Genomic DNA, 20,090 nt, shown 5'->3' with positions numbered 1-20,090 from the left:
AACAACAACAACAAAGTAGAGGGTCAACAAAAAAGGGGAAGACCCTCAATGAGATAGAGTGAAACAGTGGGCGTGATGGTGGGCTGAAGCATGGTGGTGACTGTGAGGATGGTATAGGACCAGGCAGTGTTTGGGTTAGTTGTACACAGGGTCACCGTGAGTTGAAACTGAATTGACAGCACCTAACAACAGCAACAGAAAAATCACAACATCAAACCAAACGCCCATCAACAAGGGAACAGATAATAAACTCTGGCACGTGTACAGAGTGAAATATTATACAGCAAGGAAAAAGGAAATGAATCTTAATAACCTAACACTGAGTGAAAACAGCAAGTCCCAGAAGATGACACACAGTATGAAAGGCTTTCTATGAAGCCGAAAACAAGCAAAGATATCTAATGAAAATTCTTTTTTAAAAAAGGCAAATGTAAAAAAAATGGCAGAATGAAATAGAGATCGGAAGATATCTCAGGGGCAAGATGGGGCAAAAAACACCAAAAAACTGAAGTTATTGCCAATGTTGTAGATCCTGGATTGGGCAGTGGGTTCCCAGAGTTCATCATGTTATTTGAATGAAAGAACGAATGAATGCACATGCATGAAGCAACCATGAGAGCATATCACAGACCAATGGTTGATTGATCTGGGCTCTGAGGAACGATTATGAAGCACATTTAACACACAAACTAAAAGGTGCTTCCCGTAGCTGCCTGAGTGGCCTCTCTGGGTGGGGTCTCCCCATACCTGGATCAAGTTGGATTGGGACACCCTTTCTTCATGATCTCTTTGAACAGTCTCCACCTTGGTGGGTCCTCAGCCCCATTAAAAGAATTGTTAATTGTTTTTCCAATTAAAAAAATAATACAGTAATGGAATACTATTCAACTCTAGAAAGGAATGAAGTAAGGAGACATGCTACAGTGTGATGAATCCTGAAAACATCATGTCAAGTGAAAGAATCCAGACACAAAAGGTTACTTATGTAGGATTCTATTTATATGAGAGTCCAGAATAGATAAATCTGTAGAGACAGAAAGCAGATTAGTGGTTGTCAGAGGCTTGGAAGAGGGTGTGATGGGAGTATGTGCTCACAGGTATGGGGTTTCCTTTAGGGTAATGAAAATATTACCTAGAATCTAGAACCAGCCAGAGGTCATGGTTGCACAGCACTGTGGATGTGCTAAATTATACAATTTAAATGGTTAATTTTATGTTAGGTGTGTTTTACCTCAATAGAAAAAGCAATGCATGCCTCCTGTGCAGAGCTAGAAAACTACAAAATATTAAGACGGGCATATAATTCCCTCCTCATCCTCCTCCCAGAGGCAGCCATAGGAAATCACCTCCTGTACTTCCAGTCTGCTTTTGAAACTCCACGTGCAGCATGATCACCCCCCACAGGAGGGAGTGTAGCCTGGTTTGTTGCTACTCAGGAAAAATATGCTCATCCTGATACTAAATTAAAAGCCCTCCCACCTTTAACGTTGGCACCCCTCACCAAAGGGCTGTTCTCTGCTACATTTACACAGTCCCCAGTGGCTGGACATCTAGGCTGCTTCTAGTTTTCAGTGCTGGAAATAAAGAGTAAAAGAATAGCTTGTAGATCAATCTTGGTCTCTGTTCTGACCTTCCATTCCCAGAAGGAGAATTTCCAAGTGAACAGCCAACCATGCTCATTCCCTCCCAGGGAATTGCCAGGTGCCCTCTGCTTAGTGGCTGGGGCCGGTGAATACCCTTGGCACTTCCTCTCTTGCTGTGCACACATTTTCCATAGGTTCTGACTGTAAACCCACTGCCTGGCACGCCGATGACAAGCTTTCCACCTGCTGTGCCTACTGGATTTCCTGCCGCCAGTCTCTGACCCCGGGTGGAGAGCAGACGTGGGCTCCCCTCTGTCTGTGGGTAACTGTGAGCACATGTCTTCCTCTCTGTGGCTTTCGTTGTCCTATTTAGCAGCAGAGTTAGACTAGAGGCTTCTCATTGTTCATGTCTCTCCATTATCACCCACCTCTGTATCCCATGTCTAGTACACAGTAGGTGCCTAATACATGTTTACAGAATGATTGTGTCTGTCCCTAAAGGAGTTGACCAAGAAGAAAGAAATGAACGTGCACACAGCAGGGGCTCAGTGCATTGTATGGGTGGGGCAGTGTAGGCTCCTGGCACGTTAAGCCTTCTTCTGTGGCTGCCAGGTACTGGGTCAGAGGGACACTGGTCTCAGGGCAGAGGGCACAGAAAACTCCCTGGGAACCTCAGCAACCAGCAAGGAGGCTTGGGCATCAGGTCACCTATTCTAAGCCGCCACCAGGGGGCACCAAACACCAAATAAGGCTTGAGTGCTGATGGGGAGGGTGGGCTGTTCTCAGTCAAGCTCTGTGCTGGGTGAAGGGATGTGACTGGGTCCCTGGCTTCAAGAAGTCCCCAGACCGGTGGGAGGGGCAGCTACATCAGCAAAGGAGTGTCTAACACAGCACAGAAGTGCAGTAAGAGAGACAGAAATGATGATGGTTCTGACTGTAGTGATGGCTGTGGGCTGAGGGCCAGTGGGGCTTGACCCCAGGTGAACCTCATACAGCCCTGTGAGGAGTGCCTACTCTGTCTCCCGTTTTAAAGATGAAGACATGGTGGCAACAAGGAAAACGGATGAGATTTGATTAAGTGAGGATCTGGAGAAGGGGGACATTCAGGTGGGCTCTAAAAGCAAACACCAAGATCCTTCCAAGAGGGGGGCAGAGTCTGAGTCAGACCATCAGATGTGACCACAGAGTAGAGGCGGGGAGAGAGACAAGGCTGACGACGCTACGTTGCTGCCTTCAAAGACGAAGGAGCCATGAGCCAGGAATGCGGGCAACCTCCAGAAACCAATCAGGGCAAGGGAACAGAGTGTCTCCTAGAGCTGCCGGAAGGAACCAGCCCAGCTCATACTCTGAGACTGAATTTGCGCTTCTGACTTCCAGAACTGCAAGATAATAAGTCGGGTATTTTAAGCCACTAGATTGGTGGTGATTTGTAGGACGCTCATACAGACACCCACCAGGAAAGTGGAGAGGACACTGGGGCCGCTGGGAGGAACCAGGAGAGTGCAGGGATGAGAGGATAGCAGAGGCTCAGGGAGAGACTGACGGTCAGCAGCGGGCAGTGCGGTGTGACTGTTCCTCCCTGGTGATTATCACTCCTGGTGAAAGCTGAGGACATCTGGACAATCCAGACCAATCTACCCAGCAGAATTCTCTGTGATAAGAATGTTTTGGAGTTGCACTGTCTAATATGCTAGATGCTAGTCTGCTATGAGATGTACTACTGAGGAACTAAAGTTTTCATTTTACTTAGTTCATTTGACAGCTAGGTGGCCCCATGCTGGAGAACATGAACCCAGCACCTTACAGTCCTTGAGCTCACCAGGGTTGGGGAGCAGAGGCGCTGAAGAGGTTCTGACTGTCATGGAGTCACCTCTGGAGGTGGACAGAGGCCGACGAGGCCGACGAGGCCACACCTTCCGCTCAGAGCGGGGCCCGGATGAGTTCAGCTGGACCCCAGCTGTGGGTCCTGGGTTCTGCTCTGCCTGTACCCCCTGCCACGGCCACACTCACCCCCCTTCTGTGACTCAATCTCCTTCTTGGCTTGCTCCAAGATGCTCTTGATGGCGTCGTCTGAGCCCGTCTCAGGTGTGCGGATTCTTGGGGTGATGCTGCCTGGGGGAGGCAAGACAGCAGCTGTGGCTGGGGGTCTGTCCCTGGAGCGGGGCAGGGTTGGGGCTTCCCCCCTCCTCCACAAGGGCTCCAGGCGAGTGCGGGGCAGGCCGTGAATGTGTGTGGTGCGGCCACCAAGTCCTCTGAGGGACAAACCCAGACCTGCAAGTGATTCTCCTCGAGAAAATAAGAACCAAAAATAACCCTGAGGGCAACCCCAGCTAACTGTTCTTACTATGTGCCGGGTGCCATACTGAGTGCTGTCCACTGCAGTAATCCTCAACCCCCCAAGAGGCTGACAGATGGGAAACCGAGGCACAGGGACGCCAACGGCTGTAGCCTGAGGTCATCCCGTGGGCTGGCATTTGAGGCCAGGTGTGTGTGAGGACAGTTAACCCTTCAGTCCTGGATTATCCTAAAAGTCTCGTCTGCCCATGTGGGCGGTCACCCGGGCCGTTTCATGGACGGGGAAGCTGAGGCTGGGAGGTGCTCGGAGAGTGGCTGGTGGGCAGCCTGTGGGACTCAGCCCTCTCCCACCATCACCGGCAGCCTGAGCTGCCCGTGGACAGCCAGGTGGGGAGGGTGAGGCAGCAGAGGCATCAGGAAGGGCGGGACACCGAAGCACCGCGCAGCAGAGTCGCCTGCCCCGGGTCACGCAGCCGGGGCTGAGCTCGCAGCCCTGTGCCGCAGTCCTGTGCCGTCCTACCTCGCTGCCGCACCTGGATGGTCCTCAGAGCCAGCACGTTCTGCTCGTCCGACAGGAACTGCTTCATCTTGATGAAGGGCTCCTTGCCCTTCACCGTGAGCTTGCGCCAGGGCTTGGGCCGGGCCAGGATCTCGCTGACCGAGCCCTGTGACAGCCCCAGCACGTAGTGACCGAACACCCGCTGGCCGATGTTGTGTTTGAGCAGCTGTTCCTTCACCTGGAACGCGATCTCGGCCGTGTCCAGCTGCTCCTCCTCGGCCACGGCCACGGCCGGGCCGCCCCCGCTGCCCTCCGCCGGCTCAGGGCCCCCGGGTGGCTCAGGGCCCGGGCCAGGGGTGGCCGGGGTGGCAGGGGGCTTGGTGCCATAGAAGGCCGGGGGAAACAGCAGCAGGCCGCCTGCCTCCCCCTTGAAGGTGGCTGTGGGCACCAGGTGCTTGGGCAGCAGCGTGTCCCCCGCCAGCCGCTCGCCCGCAGCCAGGCTGGGGAAGGGAGACAGGGAGAAAGTCCGCTGGCCATCGGGGACCAGCAAGGGCTGCCCAGGGCTGGGCGACAGTGGGTCTTCTGGCCCCGGTGGTGGTGGGAGCTGCTGAGGGGAGGGGTAGGACTGCTCCGTGCCCAGCGAATCCTTGATGGAATCGTCCTCGGAAGGGTCCTCCTCTAGAACACCCGGAGAGAGACAGGCGGCAAGGGGGCGGGGGGACAGACAGACACACACACAGAGACAGGCGGCAAGGGGGCGGGGGGACAGACAGACACGCACACAGAGACAGGCGGCAAGGGGGCGGGGGGGACAGACAGAGACACACAGAGAGAGACAGGCAGTGAGGGAGGTGGAGGGACAGAGACAGTGAGAGAGAGACAGAGACACAGAGAGAGATAGGCAGCGAGGTGGGGGGGACAGAGACACAGAGAGAGGGAGGGTGAGAGGAAGGGAGAAGGAGGTCGGGGGGAGAGAGGAGCTATAGGGACCAGCAGTCTTAAGAGCAGATACCGGCTATTTCCCGCCCTCCCTCCCTACTCTTTGGAAGGAAATCTGGGTAATCTACTTCCATAGATTTACTGCCTTGGAAACCCAAGGAGGGGTCACTATGAGTCGGACCCGACTCACGGCAGTGAGTTGCATTGCGTTTCTTTCCTTCTGTTGTTGTTGTTGTTACGTGCCTTCCAGTTGGCCCTGACCCATAACAACCCCTCCTTGGATTTCCGAGGAAGTATCTCTATGGAAGTAGATTGCCCAACCTTCCCTCCGAGGAGTGGCTGGTGGGTTTGAACTGCCAGCCTTCTGGTTAGCAGTCAAGTGCCTTAGGCCCTATGCTATCGGAGCTCCTCCAGTTCAAACGCCACTCCCAGGAGCTCCTCCCTCCTACAACCATAACAAAAGAGCCCATGTCCTCCCTGGGGCAGAATTCACACCTGTAGCCACCAGACAGACCACTTCCCAGCACTGGCTCATCCTACCTCCTGTCCCCATGATACAGAGGCCACTCCTGCCCCATTTTCAAGAAGGAATTGAGGGCTCTGGCTGGGGTCATGTGGGGCGAGAGAATAAAACCCATCTCCAGGGCCTCTGGACAGCTGGGAAACCAATTTTGAGAACCTAGTGGGAGCTCTGGTAGCATAGTGGCTAAAGCACTTGACTGCTAACCAGAAGGCTGGCGGTTCAAACCCACCAGCCACTCCTCGGAAGGAAGGTTGGGCAATCCTACTTCCGTAGTGATACTGCCTCAGAAACCCAAGGAGGGGTCACTATGAGTCGGGGCTGACTCGAAGGCACACAACAACAACAACAACAAGTGGTGTCTACAGGCCATTTCCAAAGGTCTGCTGATGAGAGAGGGGCGCTACAAAGCCTCCCTCACCTCGTCCCCCCACGACCTCCTCGTCTCCCTGTGGTGTCCTCAGTAAAGTCCCCACCATTCACTGAGGCTCAGCCTTTCAGGATGGGTGCAGCCTTTCAGGATGGGGGTCAGGGGCTGGCTGAGCTCAATCAATGTGTGTGCGGAATGGTGTGAGGAAGGGGGCAGGGACGGCGCTGTGCCCAGCCCTCACCCTGGGGCACCCCGCCCCTACCAGGGCTGGCCAGGAGAGCCGGCTTCTCCGGGAGGAAGGTCTGTGCGGGGAAGAAGGCCTCCTTTGCCATGAGCAGCGAGTCGTCCGGCTTGGCCAGGCCCTGAGGAGGCAGGAGGTCAGGCTGAGAGGGCACCCCTGGCCGAGGGCGCTGGTAGCCCGCCCTGCGGGGACCGCGATGGGGACACTTACCTGGGGGAGGTTGCTGGAGGCCAGCTTCATGGCTTTCAGGATGCTGCCGGAGAAAGCGTCTGAGGTTGGCCGGGTCTCCAGGGGGTTGGGAAAAGGCCTTGCGTGAGGCATTCTACCTGTTCACCTTCCTGACCAAGAACAACTGCATGGCTAACCCCAACCCTACATGTCACTGGACTCCCACTGCGGGAACTGGCCTTAACTCGCAGGCTTGCTAACAGGTGTTGTGGATCGAATTGTGTCTCCCACAGAATATGCTGAGGTCCTGAGCCCTCACAGTGAATGAGACAGTGTTTGGGGAAATAAGAGAGACTTTCTTTACAGATGTTATCAGCTAAAGGGTAGGGAGGGTTCTAATCCTAGGATCTTATAAAAGACAAGGACAGATATAGAAAGAAGGCTACACACAGGGGAAGACAGATGGGAAGATCCCTCTGTAAACAGGAATGCCAAGAAACGCCCAGGGCTACAGAAGCGGAAAGAGGCACAGAGCTAGAGCTGGCAGAGAGAGACAGCACAGCCCTGCCAGTGCCCGAATCTGGACTTCGACCCTCTAGAATGTAAGACAGTATGTTTTGCTCTTTAAAGCCACACACTGCCTGGTGTTTTGTTATGGCAGCTACAGAAGACTAAGACACAGGGCTACATGGTTATCCAGGGGGTGTGCGTGTGTGCGTGTGTGCTGGTTAACTGACTACCACACTGGCCAGATTTCTCTTGTACAACTCACATTTCACCCCAGTTACAACCCCCGTGGCTCTAGCAAGATGGCTACCTTGTATATTCTCCTATAGGCAGCTCTTGAGGTAGTAGGGCCAAGGATGGGGAAGTTGACACCCAACGGCCAGTTGGGAACAGGTAAGAGGCTACAAAGTGGTTCTGGTAGGAGAGTGGAAGATTTTCAGCTCTGCCAAGGGCCTCTTCCTATCTTCTTAAGCAGTCCCCCAGCCAGGGAAGAGGGCGGGGTACCCGTGGAAACCGACTGCACACAGTACCTGAGTTCAGTTTTAATTTCTTCATAGTCAGACTGTGCCTGGAGCTTCTCTTCCAACTTCTAGAGGAGTGAAGAGAGATGGTGAGGTTGGTCCACGTGGTTGGGAGGACTGGCCTGGACGATCCTTCCACCTGAGCTCCTTCCCCAGAACCTACCTCAATGGCCTCGGACTTGGCCGTCAGCTGCCGCTCCAGGTCTGCGATCTGATTGGCGGAGGTCTCCTCCAGCTCCTGGAGAGAGTTCTGGAGGTGCTGCACGTCCTTCAGCAGTCGCAGGATCTCCCTGTCCTTGGAGGCCAGGGCAGCCTCCAGCCGAGGGCCTGAGCAAAGTGCGAAGTTCACCTTGTCCTGGGGGCAGAAGGGGAGCTCTGAACTGAAGGGCTCAGAGCAGGGATTGCAGGGCTGGGTCCCTTCACCCCTGAAGCCTGTCCGTGGTGCAGCTCCAGGGCTCAGCTCCACAGAGCAATACAGGCCCCTCTCCGGAAGGGCCCACAGTGGTCCTCTTCCCACCGCCACATCGTTGCTCATGCTGGTCTCACCAGCCTTCACGCCTACTCCTCTCCCCTTGCAACTCAATCAGGAGGAAGGGGAGTGGTCAAGGAAGCTTTCTGGAGAAAGATATATCTAAACTGTGATGAAGTTCAAGAACAAGTTAGTGACTTGGAAAACGGCGTGGAGGCATCTCTAGGCTGATGAGTAGCTTCCCAGGGAGTCTGTTTCTTGGCATTTTTGCCCAAGAGAAACATGGGCCCCGTGCACCAACTCTGCGGCAGCCAAAACTTGTAAACACCCAGCTACCTCTCAATGGAGAATGGGCAAATACATTGTGGATAGTCAATCAATGGAATACTATACAGCAATGAAAATAACCCACAGATACCCAAAACACAGCAGCTGTAACAAAGAGCACACAGGGTGTGACTGCATTAAGGTCAGATGTGAAGGCTATGAAGCTGGTGAGTGCCCTCAGAGTCAAGGAGTGCTTCTGCTTGGGGTGCAGTCCTGCAGGGAGACCTGAGGGGTCTTCTCAGAGGCTGGGGATGTTCTATTTGCTGGTCTGGATGCCAGATATGGGGTACGTTTGGTTTGTGGAAATCCAGTGTGCAGTGCTGCTTACGACATGCCCATTTTTCCTTGTGTATGCTACACTTCAATTAAGTGTTGCTTTAAAAGAAGAACAAAAAAGGGAGGTAGTTCGCTGTGTGGTTGTGCTAGGATGTTCCCAACAGAGGGAATGGCATGTGCAAAAGCCTGGCTTTCTAAATCAGGCCCAGGTTCTACCCCCAGAGATGTCCCCACCCCAGGCTGCAAGCAACCCTCAGGGTTACACTTGGAGCCACAGGCCACATTTGGGGATGGTCCCTTCCTCCCAATTTGCTATCAGCTCTAAGTCCCATGGCTTCTCCAGGCTTTAGGAAATGGGCTTTTCGTCCTGGAAAGTTGCTATTTAAGGGAGCTCTGGTAGCACAGTAGCTAAGGCACTTGACTGCTCACCAGAAGGCTGGCGGTTCAAACCCACCAGCCACTCCTCGGAAGGAAGATGGGGCAATCTACTTCCGTAGTGATACTGCCTCGGAAACCCTAGGAGGGGTCGCTATGAATCGGGTCCGACTCGACGGCACATAACAACAACAACAACAAAGTCAGGTTAAGAGCTCTAGTGATGCAGTGGTTAAAGCATTCGGCTGCTAACCAGAAAGTCAGCAGTTCGAACCCACCAGCCATTCTATGGGAAAAAAGATGAGGCAGTTTGGTTCCATAACGATTTCCAGGCTTGGAAACACTACAGGCATAGTTCTACTCTGTCTGACAGCGTTGCTAAGTGTTGGAATTGTCTCAGTGGCAGTGGGTCTGGTTTTGGGTTTTGAAGTCAGGCTGGGCTCAGGCTCAGGCTTAGTTACAAATGAATCTAAGAAGCATCAGGGGAGAAAAAAAAAAAAGAACTAACAAAACATCACCACCACCAGCAGCCCCAGCTAGTCTTCCATGGAGATAAATGCCAATTAAAACAGGAAGCGGATGCCATTAATACATTAAATTAATTAGCATCGAGCACCACTGTTGTGCTCAGAAAAGCTCACCCCCCCCACCCCCAGCTAGCAACATTCCCTGTGGCTGATTAACACGGGCATTTGCTGGGTTCCACGGGGGTTAATTAAGAACCACCGGCAGATTCCGCTTGGAGGCATCCTCGCAAGCTCTCTCACTCTGTGTCTCTCCCACATGCCTTCTCTGGTGTTCTCTGTGTTGTGCAGGCACCCCAGCACGTGGACACATGGACATGGTCTACTGGTACACAGCTGTTGGCTAACATACACAAGGACACACCTACAGACACATGTGCCTGCCTGAGAACTCATGCTGACACACACACAGAGACAGAAATACACAAGCACCAAGGAGGCACCCTCACATGGACACGTCACTGTGACACCCACAGACATGCGTGAGATTCTCACGTGCTCACATGGGCAAAAATATCTCCAGCACATCAGAACACACTACCACCACTGTTACTACTGCAGGCAGCCAGCATTTACTCAGCACGGGCTGTGAGCCTGGCACTGTTCTTGGTACTTTCCACGGAATCTTCTCACTAATCCTCTAAGGTAGGTACAAATGCGGAAACTGAGGCACTGACGGAGTAAAGATACTGTCACCAGTCAAGAGTCAAAAGTCAACACACACAGAGAAACACATGCTCAAAGAGACACACATCCGTATTCAGACTGGTAGACGTGCACACCTGGGCCACTTCATATTCATGGCTGGTGACTGTAGATCACCCTAGAGCAGCCCTGTTTCTATGCACGGAGCCATATCTCTCACCCCTTTGGAGTCTGGAGAGAAAGTAGACCAAGACCCACAAGGAGCCCAAGGTCTTCTGCAGGGGACAGACCACAACCACTAATATAGGAGAAGAGGGCAAGGGGTTGACATGGCTCTGTCTAAAATCTCTGGGCAGGAAATGACATCAGGACCCCAAAGGGGCACTAACCGGGAGGAATGAGAAAAGTTTAGCAGTAACCTCAGGGTTGATGACTAGCATATGCCTGGGGTGGGAAACCCCTGTGCTGCCAATCACCCTGGCATGTCTTGGGAGTCGATGGCTGAGGATGAGAGTTAAACCTCACATCTTGGCATGTGGCCCCACTGCAGTCCTGCAGGGTCTGTGACTAGCCAGGGCATCATCCCAGCCGTCTCACATGCATCAGGCCTTGTGAGACCAACGTTTAACAGTGACACCTGGTGGCAGCTTCCAGAACTGCACTATGGTTCAGCATCGGAGCTCTGGTGGTGTAGTGCCTAAGGCATCTATCTGACTGCTAACCAGAAGGCTGGCAGTTCAAACCCACCAGCCGCTCCTCGGAAGGAAGACTGGGCAATCTACTCCTGGAGCGATACTGCCTCGGGAATCCAAGAAGGGGTCGCTATGAGTTGGGGCCGACTCGATGGCAGTGAGTTTCTCTCTGTGCCGGGCATCTGGTGATAGGAAGGACTCCCTCTGCCCTGAGCAAGTTCTGGGATTCTTGGGCAACGGAGGGGGAGGGAGGTCAACAAAGGAAGACAGTGCACTTTCTGTTCATCAGGGTGTGTGGGAGATTGAGCTATTACCTGGAAAGCTAGAAGGCTGTTTTTTCCCCTAAGCTGGCAAAGCAAATCATAGTGATTCTGTTTTGCTTACACACTGACCTTGGCAGTGGAGCTCTGCCCACTGTGTGTATAAGAGACCCACACACACCCGTGTTCACAAACTCACACAGGTGGACACAATTAACCGCCACAAAATCACCATGTATTTGGGAAACCACAGCCTTTCCCAGCCTTCCTCTCTGGCCTCCCTTCCCCCTCCCAACCCCACCCTTACCCCAGTGGGTCCCTGGGGGGAGCAGCAGGCCAGGCGGAGGGAGCTGTTGACGGAGGCGAGTTGTTCCCGAAGACTTTCCACCTCCCGTTGGGCAGCCTCGGCTCGCTGGGGAAGAAGACAGGATGAGCGTGGTTAAGAGCTGAGCAGAGCCACTCGGAATTCCACCTTGGATTGCCACCATCTTGGGCAAGGAGTGGCAAGTGCCCAAGAGGCTGGGGTCCTGCTTTCTTAATCCTGAACTTAGTCTTGGCCATGAAGACCAAACCCTGGGCTGGGTGGGTGTCCCTTCTCACCATACAGGCAGGAGAGTGAGTCCATTTACAGAGGGCTCAAGGCCCTGGGGGCCCCTCCCCGCCACGCCCCTGGCTGCTGGCACAGCAGGAGTGGAGAGAGATGTGGTGAACAAGCAGATGTCAGACTGGTCTCAATGGCCACGCCCACCTCTTCCAAAGCCCCGCCCAACTCTGTCCAGCAGATGCTAACACAGCTGAAGCTGAGGAACGCAGGAAGTAGGAGCTGTGGCTGTGGAAATGGAGGCTCAGAGACGAGACTTGCAAGGGCCTGCGCTGAGACTAGAAGATAGAGACCCAGAGAAGGCTGGGGTCCATCTGTGCCTACACGTGTGGCTGGGACTGAGTGAGGAGGCTGAGGGGATTGGAGGGGAAGCAGAGAGGAGAGAGAAGCAGCCTCTGGCTTCTCCTGCCCCCCGCCCCCCGCCCCCCGCCAGACCCCTACCCCCATGGACCATGGTTCCTTTACTGGGTCTGATTGGGAGGGACCTGCCTCCCAGCTCGCCCAGGGGCGGGCACTTTCCGGGCTGGGATTATATCCCTGGCTCCCTCTGCCTGCCATCAGAAGGCACCTGGGGAAGCCTCGTGGGCAGTGAGGTCATCAGGGGTTGGGGGTGGGGACTCTACAGGTTCGCCCCTCCCCCACCTGCAACACCACCCCTCCTCACTGTCCTATCAGCCCTTAGCTCCACGCCCCTGCCTCCTGGACGTGGTCCCTGACCTTGCAGTCTGGGCCAAGGGCCCCTTCCCTGTCCATTTCTGTGGGGCTACTATTTCCAAATGGCTGCAATGATGGGCTCGAGTATAGCAGGGATTGTGGGGCTGGCGCGGGATCGGGCACTGTTTCGTTCTGTGCATGGGGTCGCTATGAGTCGGAAACAACTCGATGGCACTTAACAACAACAACAACAGCTATTTCCAAACTGCCTGCCTGAGCCCCAGGCCCTGCATCCTCTACCCTGGGAAGCTCCCAGTCCTAGCGCTCCGCGTGTACACGGCACACAAAACCAAACTCACTGTCGATGAGTCAGTTCCGACTCATAGCGACCCACGGGACAGAGCAGATCTGCCCCACAGGGTTTCCAAGGCTGTCATCTTTGTAGGAGCAGACTGCCACATCTTCCTCCCCTGGAGCGGCTGCCAGGTTCAAACCACCAACCTCTGGGTTCGCAGCTGAGCGCTTAGCCACTGCACTATCAGGGCTCCATACAGGGCACACAGGTCAGGAAATATCAAGCCCTCCCCCTGGCCCAGCCCAAGACCCCCAGAACAGATCCCTACCCCGCTAGCCATGAGCCTCCAGGTGTCCTCACCTGATTGGCTTTCTCCAGGTTGGTCATGATCAGGCCGACTTCATCTGCCCTGAGACAGAAAGAGGAGGCCCTGAGGGCGGGCTTCTGGCAGCTCTGGGGCCACCCATCCTGATGCCCCAGCCGCTGCCTGAGCCCAGGGCCTCCAAATGGGGCTGCAGGAGCTTCCTCTGGGAGAGAAACCAGGCTGCAGGGAGAAGACCCCAGGCGGTGGGGAAATGGGGTCACGCCTCGGCACTGGCCCCTCAGGCAGCCTGGCCTTGCGTCTCCCCGGGGGTCATGCGCTGCCTCGGGCCTCCATCCCTGCTGAGCTCACTCCTGCAATGCTCATCCTCCAGGGAAGTGTCTGGCTTGAAGGCCCCGCTCCACCAGCTCCCCGGAGGCCTCTCCCAACAACTCCCTTGGCGTCATGTATTGATTTTGGTGACCCCCACCCCAAGACTGCCTGGCACTGGTCCCATCTACCTCAGCCTCCCCTCTGCCTAGTGTGGGGTGGGGACAGAGGAGGCTGCAGGGAGCATTTGGTGACTAAATGCCAGACGCGTGCTGCATGCGTGTACACGGCCTCCCTTTGCACCCTTCCTGGCGTCTTTCACATGGCCGCCTCCTGTTCATCTTTCATCTTTGTTTCAGATCTCAGCCTCAAAGTCACCTCCTCAGGGAGGCTCTCCCTGACCTCTCTGGCTAAGAGGACCCCCTCCCGCCCCCCGTTAATTCTCTCTTGCTGCTCCTGGTCCTTCAGCATGTATTCAGTGCAGTGTCAGGCACACAGTAGGTGCTCAATAAATGCTGTGGAGTGAGTGACGTCTTGAAGGCTGCAGGAATGTGAGTGCAGAGTAACTTAGGTTAATGCTATTCAGCCTTGTAGGCTGGACTGTGGGGTTGAGGGCTGGGAGCAGTCCTAGGAGATGGGGTGAGGTGGGGCCCCGTCCTGGGAGCGTCAGTTACTGCCTACGGTTCAGGCTCAGCACAGCAGAAGACGGAGAGCTGCGGGTGGGGTGGGGGCCGAGGGGGCTTGATAACGGGGGCTCCTCAGGCAGAGGGTCAGAGGGAGGAGGCAGGCCGGGGAAGGTCAGAGAAGAGCAGCTGAGGGTCAGAGGGAGCTGGCGCACCTCGCACCTCGGTAAGGGGCTCACTTACTTGGATGCTGCCTCCTCGTCATATTTCCGCCGCAGGTCCAGCAGCTCCGTCTGCGTGGCCTTTAACGCTGGGAAAAAGAAAACAGCCCAGGTGAGTCCGTCGTCCCAGAGAAGGAGGGGCTAGCTCTCCCAGGCAGGTGGAACCCACACATACTGTGGGACTGTGGGGCTTGTCAGGTGAAACAAGGGGGTGGGGAGCCCTTTCTCATGGTTAGAACTGACCACAGGGAGCCAGCTTCCTGTGCCTGGAGGCACATGGAGTGGAGAACATTGAGTGGACAACATTCTCTACAAGCACATGAAGCTGAGGGGCCCAGCCAGAGTGGGGGTGCCATCTGCCCCAAGGCTTGGGGCTATGGCCCTCCTCAACACTCTGGGTCTCCCACGGCCCTGGGTAGGGAGGGCACAAATCACCTCGACGTCCTGACCTAGTGATGGAAGTGGAGCTAGTGTGGGGTGGGATGGGGTCGAGGGGCAAGAGCAGAGCTGTCAACACCACATTTCTATTGCAATAAACAAAAGGCTTCCTACAGAATTCAGTTTCTGTTGGAAACGTGAAGGGACTGACCACACGGCCACCCCTGGCTAGCACCAAGCTGTGGTCATCTCTTCAGAGACCTCGCTCCTCTCTCTTGCCTTCCCTAACCTGGTCTCCTTGGCTTGTTTTCATTGCATGCCTAGCCCCTGTAGGCACGGCATTGGGTGCCCCTGATGTGGTTCTACCTCAAACTCTCTCTACAGCAATATGGCTGCTGGGGGCTGTAGGCCTCAGACCCAGCAGGGTGAGGTCACCTTTCCTGCTCCCTTCCCAAACTCTTCTTGCCTCCTGGTGCTAGAACACGTGAGCCTGGCAGACCAAAGTTGTGTCCCCACATTGGCTGTCCATCTGCTACCCCTCCGGCTGGGCCTCCTGGTCTGCCGGGGTGGGGGTTGAGTAGGGCAGGGGACACAACCTGACACGTACCTGAATGTAGAACCCTGATCTTCTCCTCTGCCTCCCCCAGTCTGGCCGCCAGAGTGATCTGTACTTCTTGAAGGCCCCTGTGCAGAGACAGGATGCTCAGGTCGGCTGTGGGGTCTCAGGTTGGCCATGGGGGCTCACACTGGCCATTGGGATGGCACACCTTAGGCCCCCGAGCTGGACCTTATTTCAGTTTCTTGTCCTCTCACCTCCACCACTTGTCTGTTTGTCGTACTGTGGTGGCTTGTTGCTGTGAGGCTGGAGGCTATGCCATTAGTATTTCAAATAGCAGAAGGGTCACCCATGGTGGACAGGTTTTAGTGGAGCTCCTAGACTAAGACAGACTTGGAAGAAGGAAGAGGCCATTCACTTCTCAAAGTATTGGCCAGTGAAAACCTTATGAATAGCAGTGAAACACTGTCTGACATATTACTGGAAAACTTTATGAATAACCTGAAACACTGATACAGTGCCGGAAAATGAGACCCTCAGGTCAGAAGACACTCAAAATAAGACTGGGGAAGAGCTGCCTCCTCAAAGTAAAGTTGACCTTAATGACATGGATGAAGTGATGCTTTTAGGACCTCTATTTGCTGATGTGACATGACTCAGAATGGGAACAGACAGCTAAAACATCCATTACTAATTGGAACACAGAATGTATGAAGTATGAATCTTGGAAAACTCGAAGTTGTCGAAAATGAAATGGAACGCCTAAAGATCCATATCCTAGGCATTGTTGTCGTTGTTCTGTGCCGTCAAGTCGGACCCGACTCATAGCGACCCCTCCTTGGGTTTCCGAGGCATTATCACTATGGAAGTAGATTGCCTCATCTTCCTTCCGAGGAGTGGCTGGTGGGTTTGAACGGCCAAAATTTTGCTTAGCAGTCCAGTGCCTTAGGCACTACGCTACCAGAGCTCCCATCCTAGGCATTAGTGAGCTGAAATGAACTGTTTTGGGCCATTCTGAATCAGACAGTCATAGGATCTATTCTGCCGGGTGTGGTACTTCAGTTTGTGTGTCAACTTGGCTGGGCCTGGTTGAGTGGCTGGGCAGCTGGCGGTAGTTATTCCCCACGATGAGACTAGCAATCAACTCCATGGAGGGATCTACCACAAGGAGCAGAGTAGCTGCCTTTGGGATGTGGTCTGCTTCCCATATATAAGGAGAAGCCTTGGGAATGGTCTCTAGCTGATGGCACACTTGGACCCTGCATATAGCTATGTCATTGTTCAGTAGCCTGCCACGCTCTGCTGACCTTGGGACTTACAATGGGCTTAAGTTAATGGCCTGCTGTGTGGTTTGGTAACATCGGGACTGTGCCTTTTTATTTGTCAACCTTGGGGCTTCTCAGCCTCAGCAGCCAGCAGCTGTCTGAGTGAAAATGCCTAGCTCCAGTGGGCCAGCATCAGGAAGCAGAGCTGGACCCCAAGGTTAAGGGGCTTTCAACCAGCCTCTAGAGCCTGGCACTTTGAACTTGGACTTAAAGCCTCCTGAACTGTAAGAGAATAAACTCCTATTTGTTAAGATCATTCCATTTGTGGTATATTCTTGTCAGAGTGGCATTAGGTAACAGAACACCAGGAATGACAAATTGAAGAGGAATTGCATGGCATTTATTGTCACAAAAAATGTTTCAAGATTTATCCTGAAGTACAATGCTGTCAGTGATAAGATAATATCCATACACTTACAAGGAAGACCGGTTAATACTACTAATATTCAAATTTATGCCACCAAAACCAAAGATGAGGAAATTGAGGAGTTTTACCAACTTCTGCAGTCTGAAATTGACCGAACATGCAATCAAGATGTATTGACTACTACTGATGACTGGAACGTGAAGCTTGGGAACAAGAATTGCCGGTAGTTAGAAAATATGGCCTTGGTGATAGAAATAATACTGGAGATTGCATGATAGAATTTTGTAAGACCAACAACTTATTCATTGCAAATACCTTTTTTCAACAATATAAACGGTGGCTGTACACATGGACCTCACCAGATGGGATACACAGGAACCAGATAGACTACATCTGTGGAAAGAGGTGATGGAGAAGCTCAATATCTTCAGCCAAAATAAGGCCAGGAGCTGACCATGGGGCAGACCGTCAATTGCTCGTACATAAGTTTAGGATGAAGCTGAAGACAATTAAAACAAGTCCATGAAAATCCAATATGAACTTGGTTGTATCCCACCTGAATTTAGAGACCATCTGAAGAACAGATTTGACTCATTGAACACCAATGACCAAAAACCAGAGGAACTGTGGGGTGACATCAAGAATGTCATCTATGAAGAAAGCAAAAGGCCATTAAAAAGACAGGAAGGAAGAAAAGACCAAAATGGATGTTAGAAGAGACCCTAAAACTTGCTCTTGAGCGGAGAGTAGCTAAAGCAAATGGAAGAAATGACAAGATAAAAGAGCTAAACAGAAAATTTCAAAGAGCAGCTTGAGAAGACAAAATCAATTATTATAATGAAATGTGCAAAGACATGGAGTTGGAAAGCCAAAAGGGAAAAACACGCTCAGCATTTCTCAAGCTGAAGAAACTAAAGAGGAAATTTAAGCCTTGAGTTGCAATATTGAAAGATTCTATGTGCGATATAGGAGCTCTGGTAGCGTAGTGCCTAAGGCACTTGACTGCTAACCAGAAGGCTGGTGGTTCAAACTCACAGCCACTCCTCAGAAGGAAGATGGGACAATCTACTTCTGTAGTGATACTGCCTTGGAAACCCAAGGAGGGGTAGCTATGAGTTGGGTCCGACTTGACGGCACATAACAACAACAACAACAACAACATGGGCAATATATCAGGAAACATCAAAAGATGATGGAAGGAATACACAGATTCACTGTACCAAAAAGAACTGGTCAATCTTCATTTATTTCAGGAGGTGGCATATGATCAAGAACCAGTGGTATTAAAGGAAGAAGTCAAAGCTGTACTGAAGGAATTGGTGAAAAACAAGGCTCCAGGAACTGATGGGATGCCTACTGAGATGTTTCAACAAATAGATGCCACATTCAAGGCACTTACTCATCTATGACAAGATATGTGGAGGATGGCTGCCTGCTCAACTGAGTGATAGAGATCCATATTTGTACCCATTCCAAAGGAAGGTGATCCCACAGAACGTGGAAATTATAGAACAATGCCATTAATATCACATGCAAGTAAAATCTTGCTGAAGATAATTCAAAAAACGGTTGCAGCAGTATATCAACAGAACAAACCAAAGCAAACACACTGCTGTTGAGTGGACCCAACTCATAGCAACCCCTCCTTGGGTTTAAGAGGTGGTATCACTACGGAAGTAGATTGCCCAACCTTCCTTCCGAGGAATGGCTGGTGGGTTTGAGCCACCAGCCTTCTGGTTAGCAGTCAGATGCCTTAGGCACTATGCCACCAGAGCTCCCATATCAACAGAGAACTTTCAGAAATGCAAGCTGGATTCAGAAGAGGATGTGGAATAAGGGATATCATTGCTGATGTCAGATGGATCTTGCAAAGAATACCAGAAAGATGTTGACTTGTGTTTTGACTATGCAAAAGCATTCGGCTGTGTAGATCATAACAAATTATGAGTAACATTGAGAAGAACGGGAATTTTGGAACACATACTTGAGTCATGAGGACATGTACCAGGAGGCTGTCATTTAAACTGAACACAGGGACATTGCATAGTTTAAAATCAGGAAGGGAATGCTCCTTGGAAGCGAGAATGGCCAGTCTCTATCTCATCTACATTGGTCATGTTGTCAGAAGGGACCATTCCCTGGAGAAGGATATCGTGCTTGGTAAGGTGGAGGGTCAGCAATAAAGGGGAAGACCCTCAATGAGATGGATGGACGCAGTGGCTACAACGATGGGCTCAGGCTCAGGTACGGCGAGGAGTGTGAGGCTGGCACAGGCCTGGGGAGTGTTTCCTTCTGTTGTACATAGGGTCACTATGAGTTGGAGCTGACTTGATGGCACCTAACCACAACCATGTTTCCTCACCCACTCATTATAATCTGCAGTTCTTGCCTTTTTAACACAGAAATTCAGGCATTTGGCTGCCCTGCTGTTTTTGTAACTGAGGTAGAATTCCTGATATAAAGCTGACCATTGTAAAATGGATAATTCAGTGTTATTGTTATGTGCCATTGAGTCGTCTCCGACTCATAGTGACCTTATGTCTCTGTGGCACTTAGCATATTCCTAGTGCTATGCAGCCACCACCCTTGGCTAGCTCCAGAACACTTTGATCACCACAAAGGAAAGACCGCAATCATTAAGCAACAACCGTTAATCTACTGTTGGTCTCTAAGAAATTGCCTGCTCTGGCCATGACTCATAAAGGGAATCCTACACTATGTGTGGCCTTTTGTGTCTGGCTTCTTTCACTCAGCAGCGTGTTTTTGAGGTTCGCCCACATCGTAGCATGCATCAGTAACATTCCTTTTGATGGGCTGAATAATATTCCACTGTCCGGATGTAGCACATCTTGTATATCTGTTCACTGTGATGGGCACTTGGGCTGTCTCCACTTCTGGCTTTTGTGAACCATGTTGCTGTGAACACCCATGTTCCTGTGTTTGTATGAGGCCGTTTTCAGTTTTCTTGGCTCAGAGGAGTGCATTTGCTGAGTCACACAGTCACTCTAGGTTTCACTTTGTGAGGAATCACCAAATGGTTTTCCACAGCTGCCCTGCTGCACGGATGGTGTGGCCCGTCATGGCTGCCCCAGGTAAGTTTCTGTCAGTTTTCAGGGTCCTATAGTTCTGGTAGCATAGTGGCTAAAGCACTTGACTGCTCACCAGAAGGCTGGCGGTTCAAACCCACCAGCCACTCCTCGGAAGGAAGGTTGGGCAATCCTACTTCCG

The 20,090-nt window shown here is 52.4% G+C and overlaps 1 protein-coding gene across 1 annotated transcript in view; it reads right to left on the bottom strand.

Annotated features, from left to right (window-relative positions):
- CUX2 (cut like homeobox 2) overlaps positions 1-20,090 on the bottom strand; it is a 311,474-nt gene that overhangs the window by 23,226 nt on the left and 268,158 nt on the right. Inside the window, exons 7-16 of the mRNA XM_007938169.2 lie at positions 15,222-15,298; positions 14,259-14,325; positions 13,122-13,170; positions 11,519-11,623; positions 7,807-7,998; positions 7,653-7,711; positions 6,658-6,700; positions 6,469-6,568; positions 4,399-5,055; positions 3,594-3,695 (exon numbers count right to left, since the gene is read on the bottom strand). Of these exons, the coding sequence (XP_007936360.1) occupies positions 3,594-3,695; positions 4,399-5,055; positions 6,469-6,568; positions 6,658-6,700; positions 7,653-7,711; positions 7,807-7,998; positions 11,519-11,623; positions 13,122-13,170; positions 14,259-14,325; positions 15,222-15,298 (1,451 nt within the window). The remainder of the gene's footprint in view (positions 1-3,593; positions 3,696-4,398; positions 5,056-6,468; positions 6,569-6,657; positions 6,701-7,652; positions 7,712-7,806; positions 7,999-11,518; positions 11,624-13,121; positions 13,171-14,258; positions 14,326-15,221; positions 15,299-20,090) is intronic.

The sequence above is a fragment of the Orycteropus afer genome, unplaced genomic scaffold (assembly GCF_000298275.1).
Source record: "Orycteropus afer afer isolate SDZICR_OR568_19922 unplaced genomic scaffold, OryAfe1.0 scaffold00048, whole genome shotgun sequence".
In the NCBI taxonomy this organism is placed as follows: Eukaryota; Metazoa; Chordata; class Mammalia; order Tubulidentata; family Orycteropodidae; genus Orycteropus; species Orycteropus afer.
This window is presented reverse-complemented; position numbering and strand designations above follow the sequence as displayed.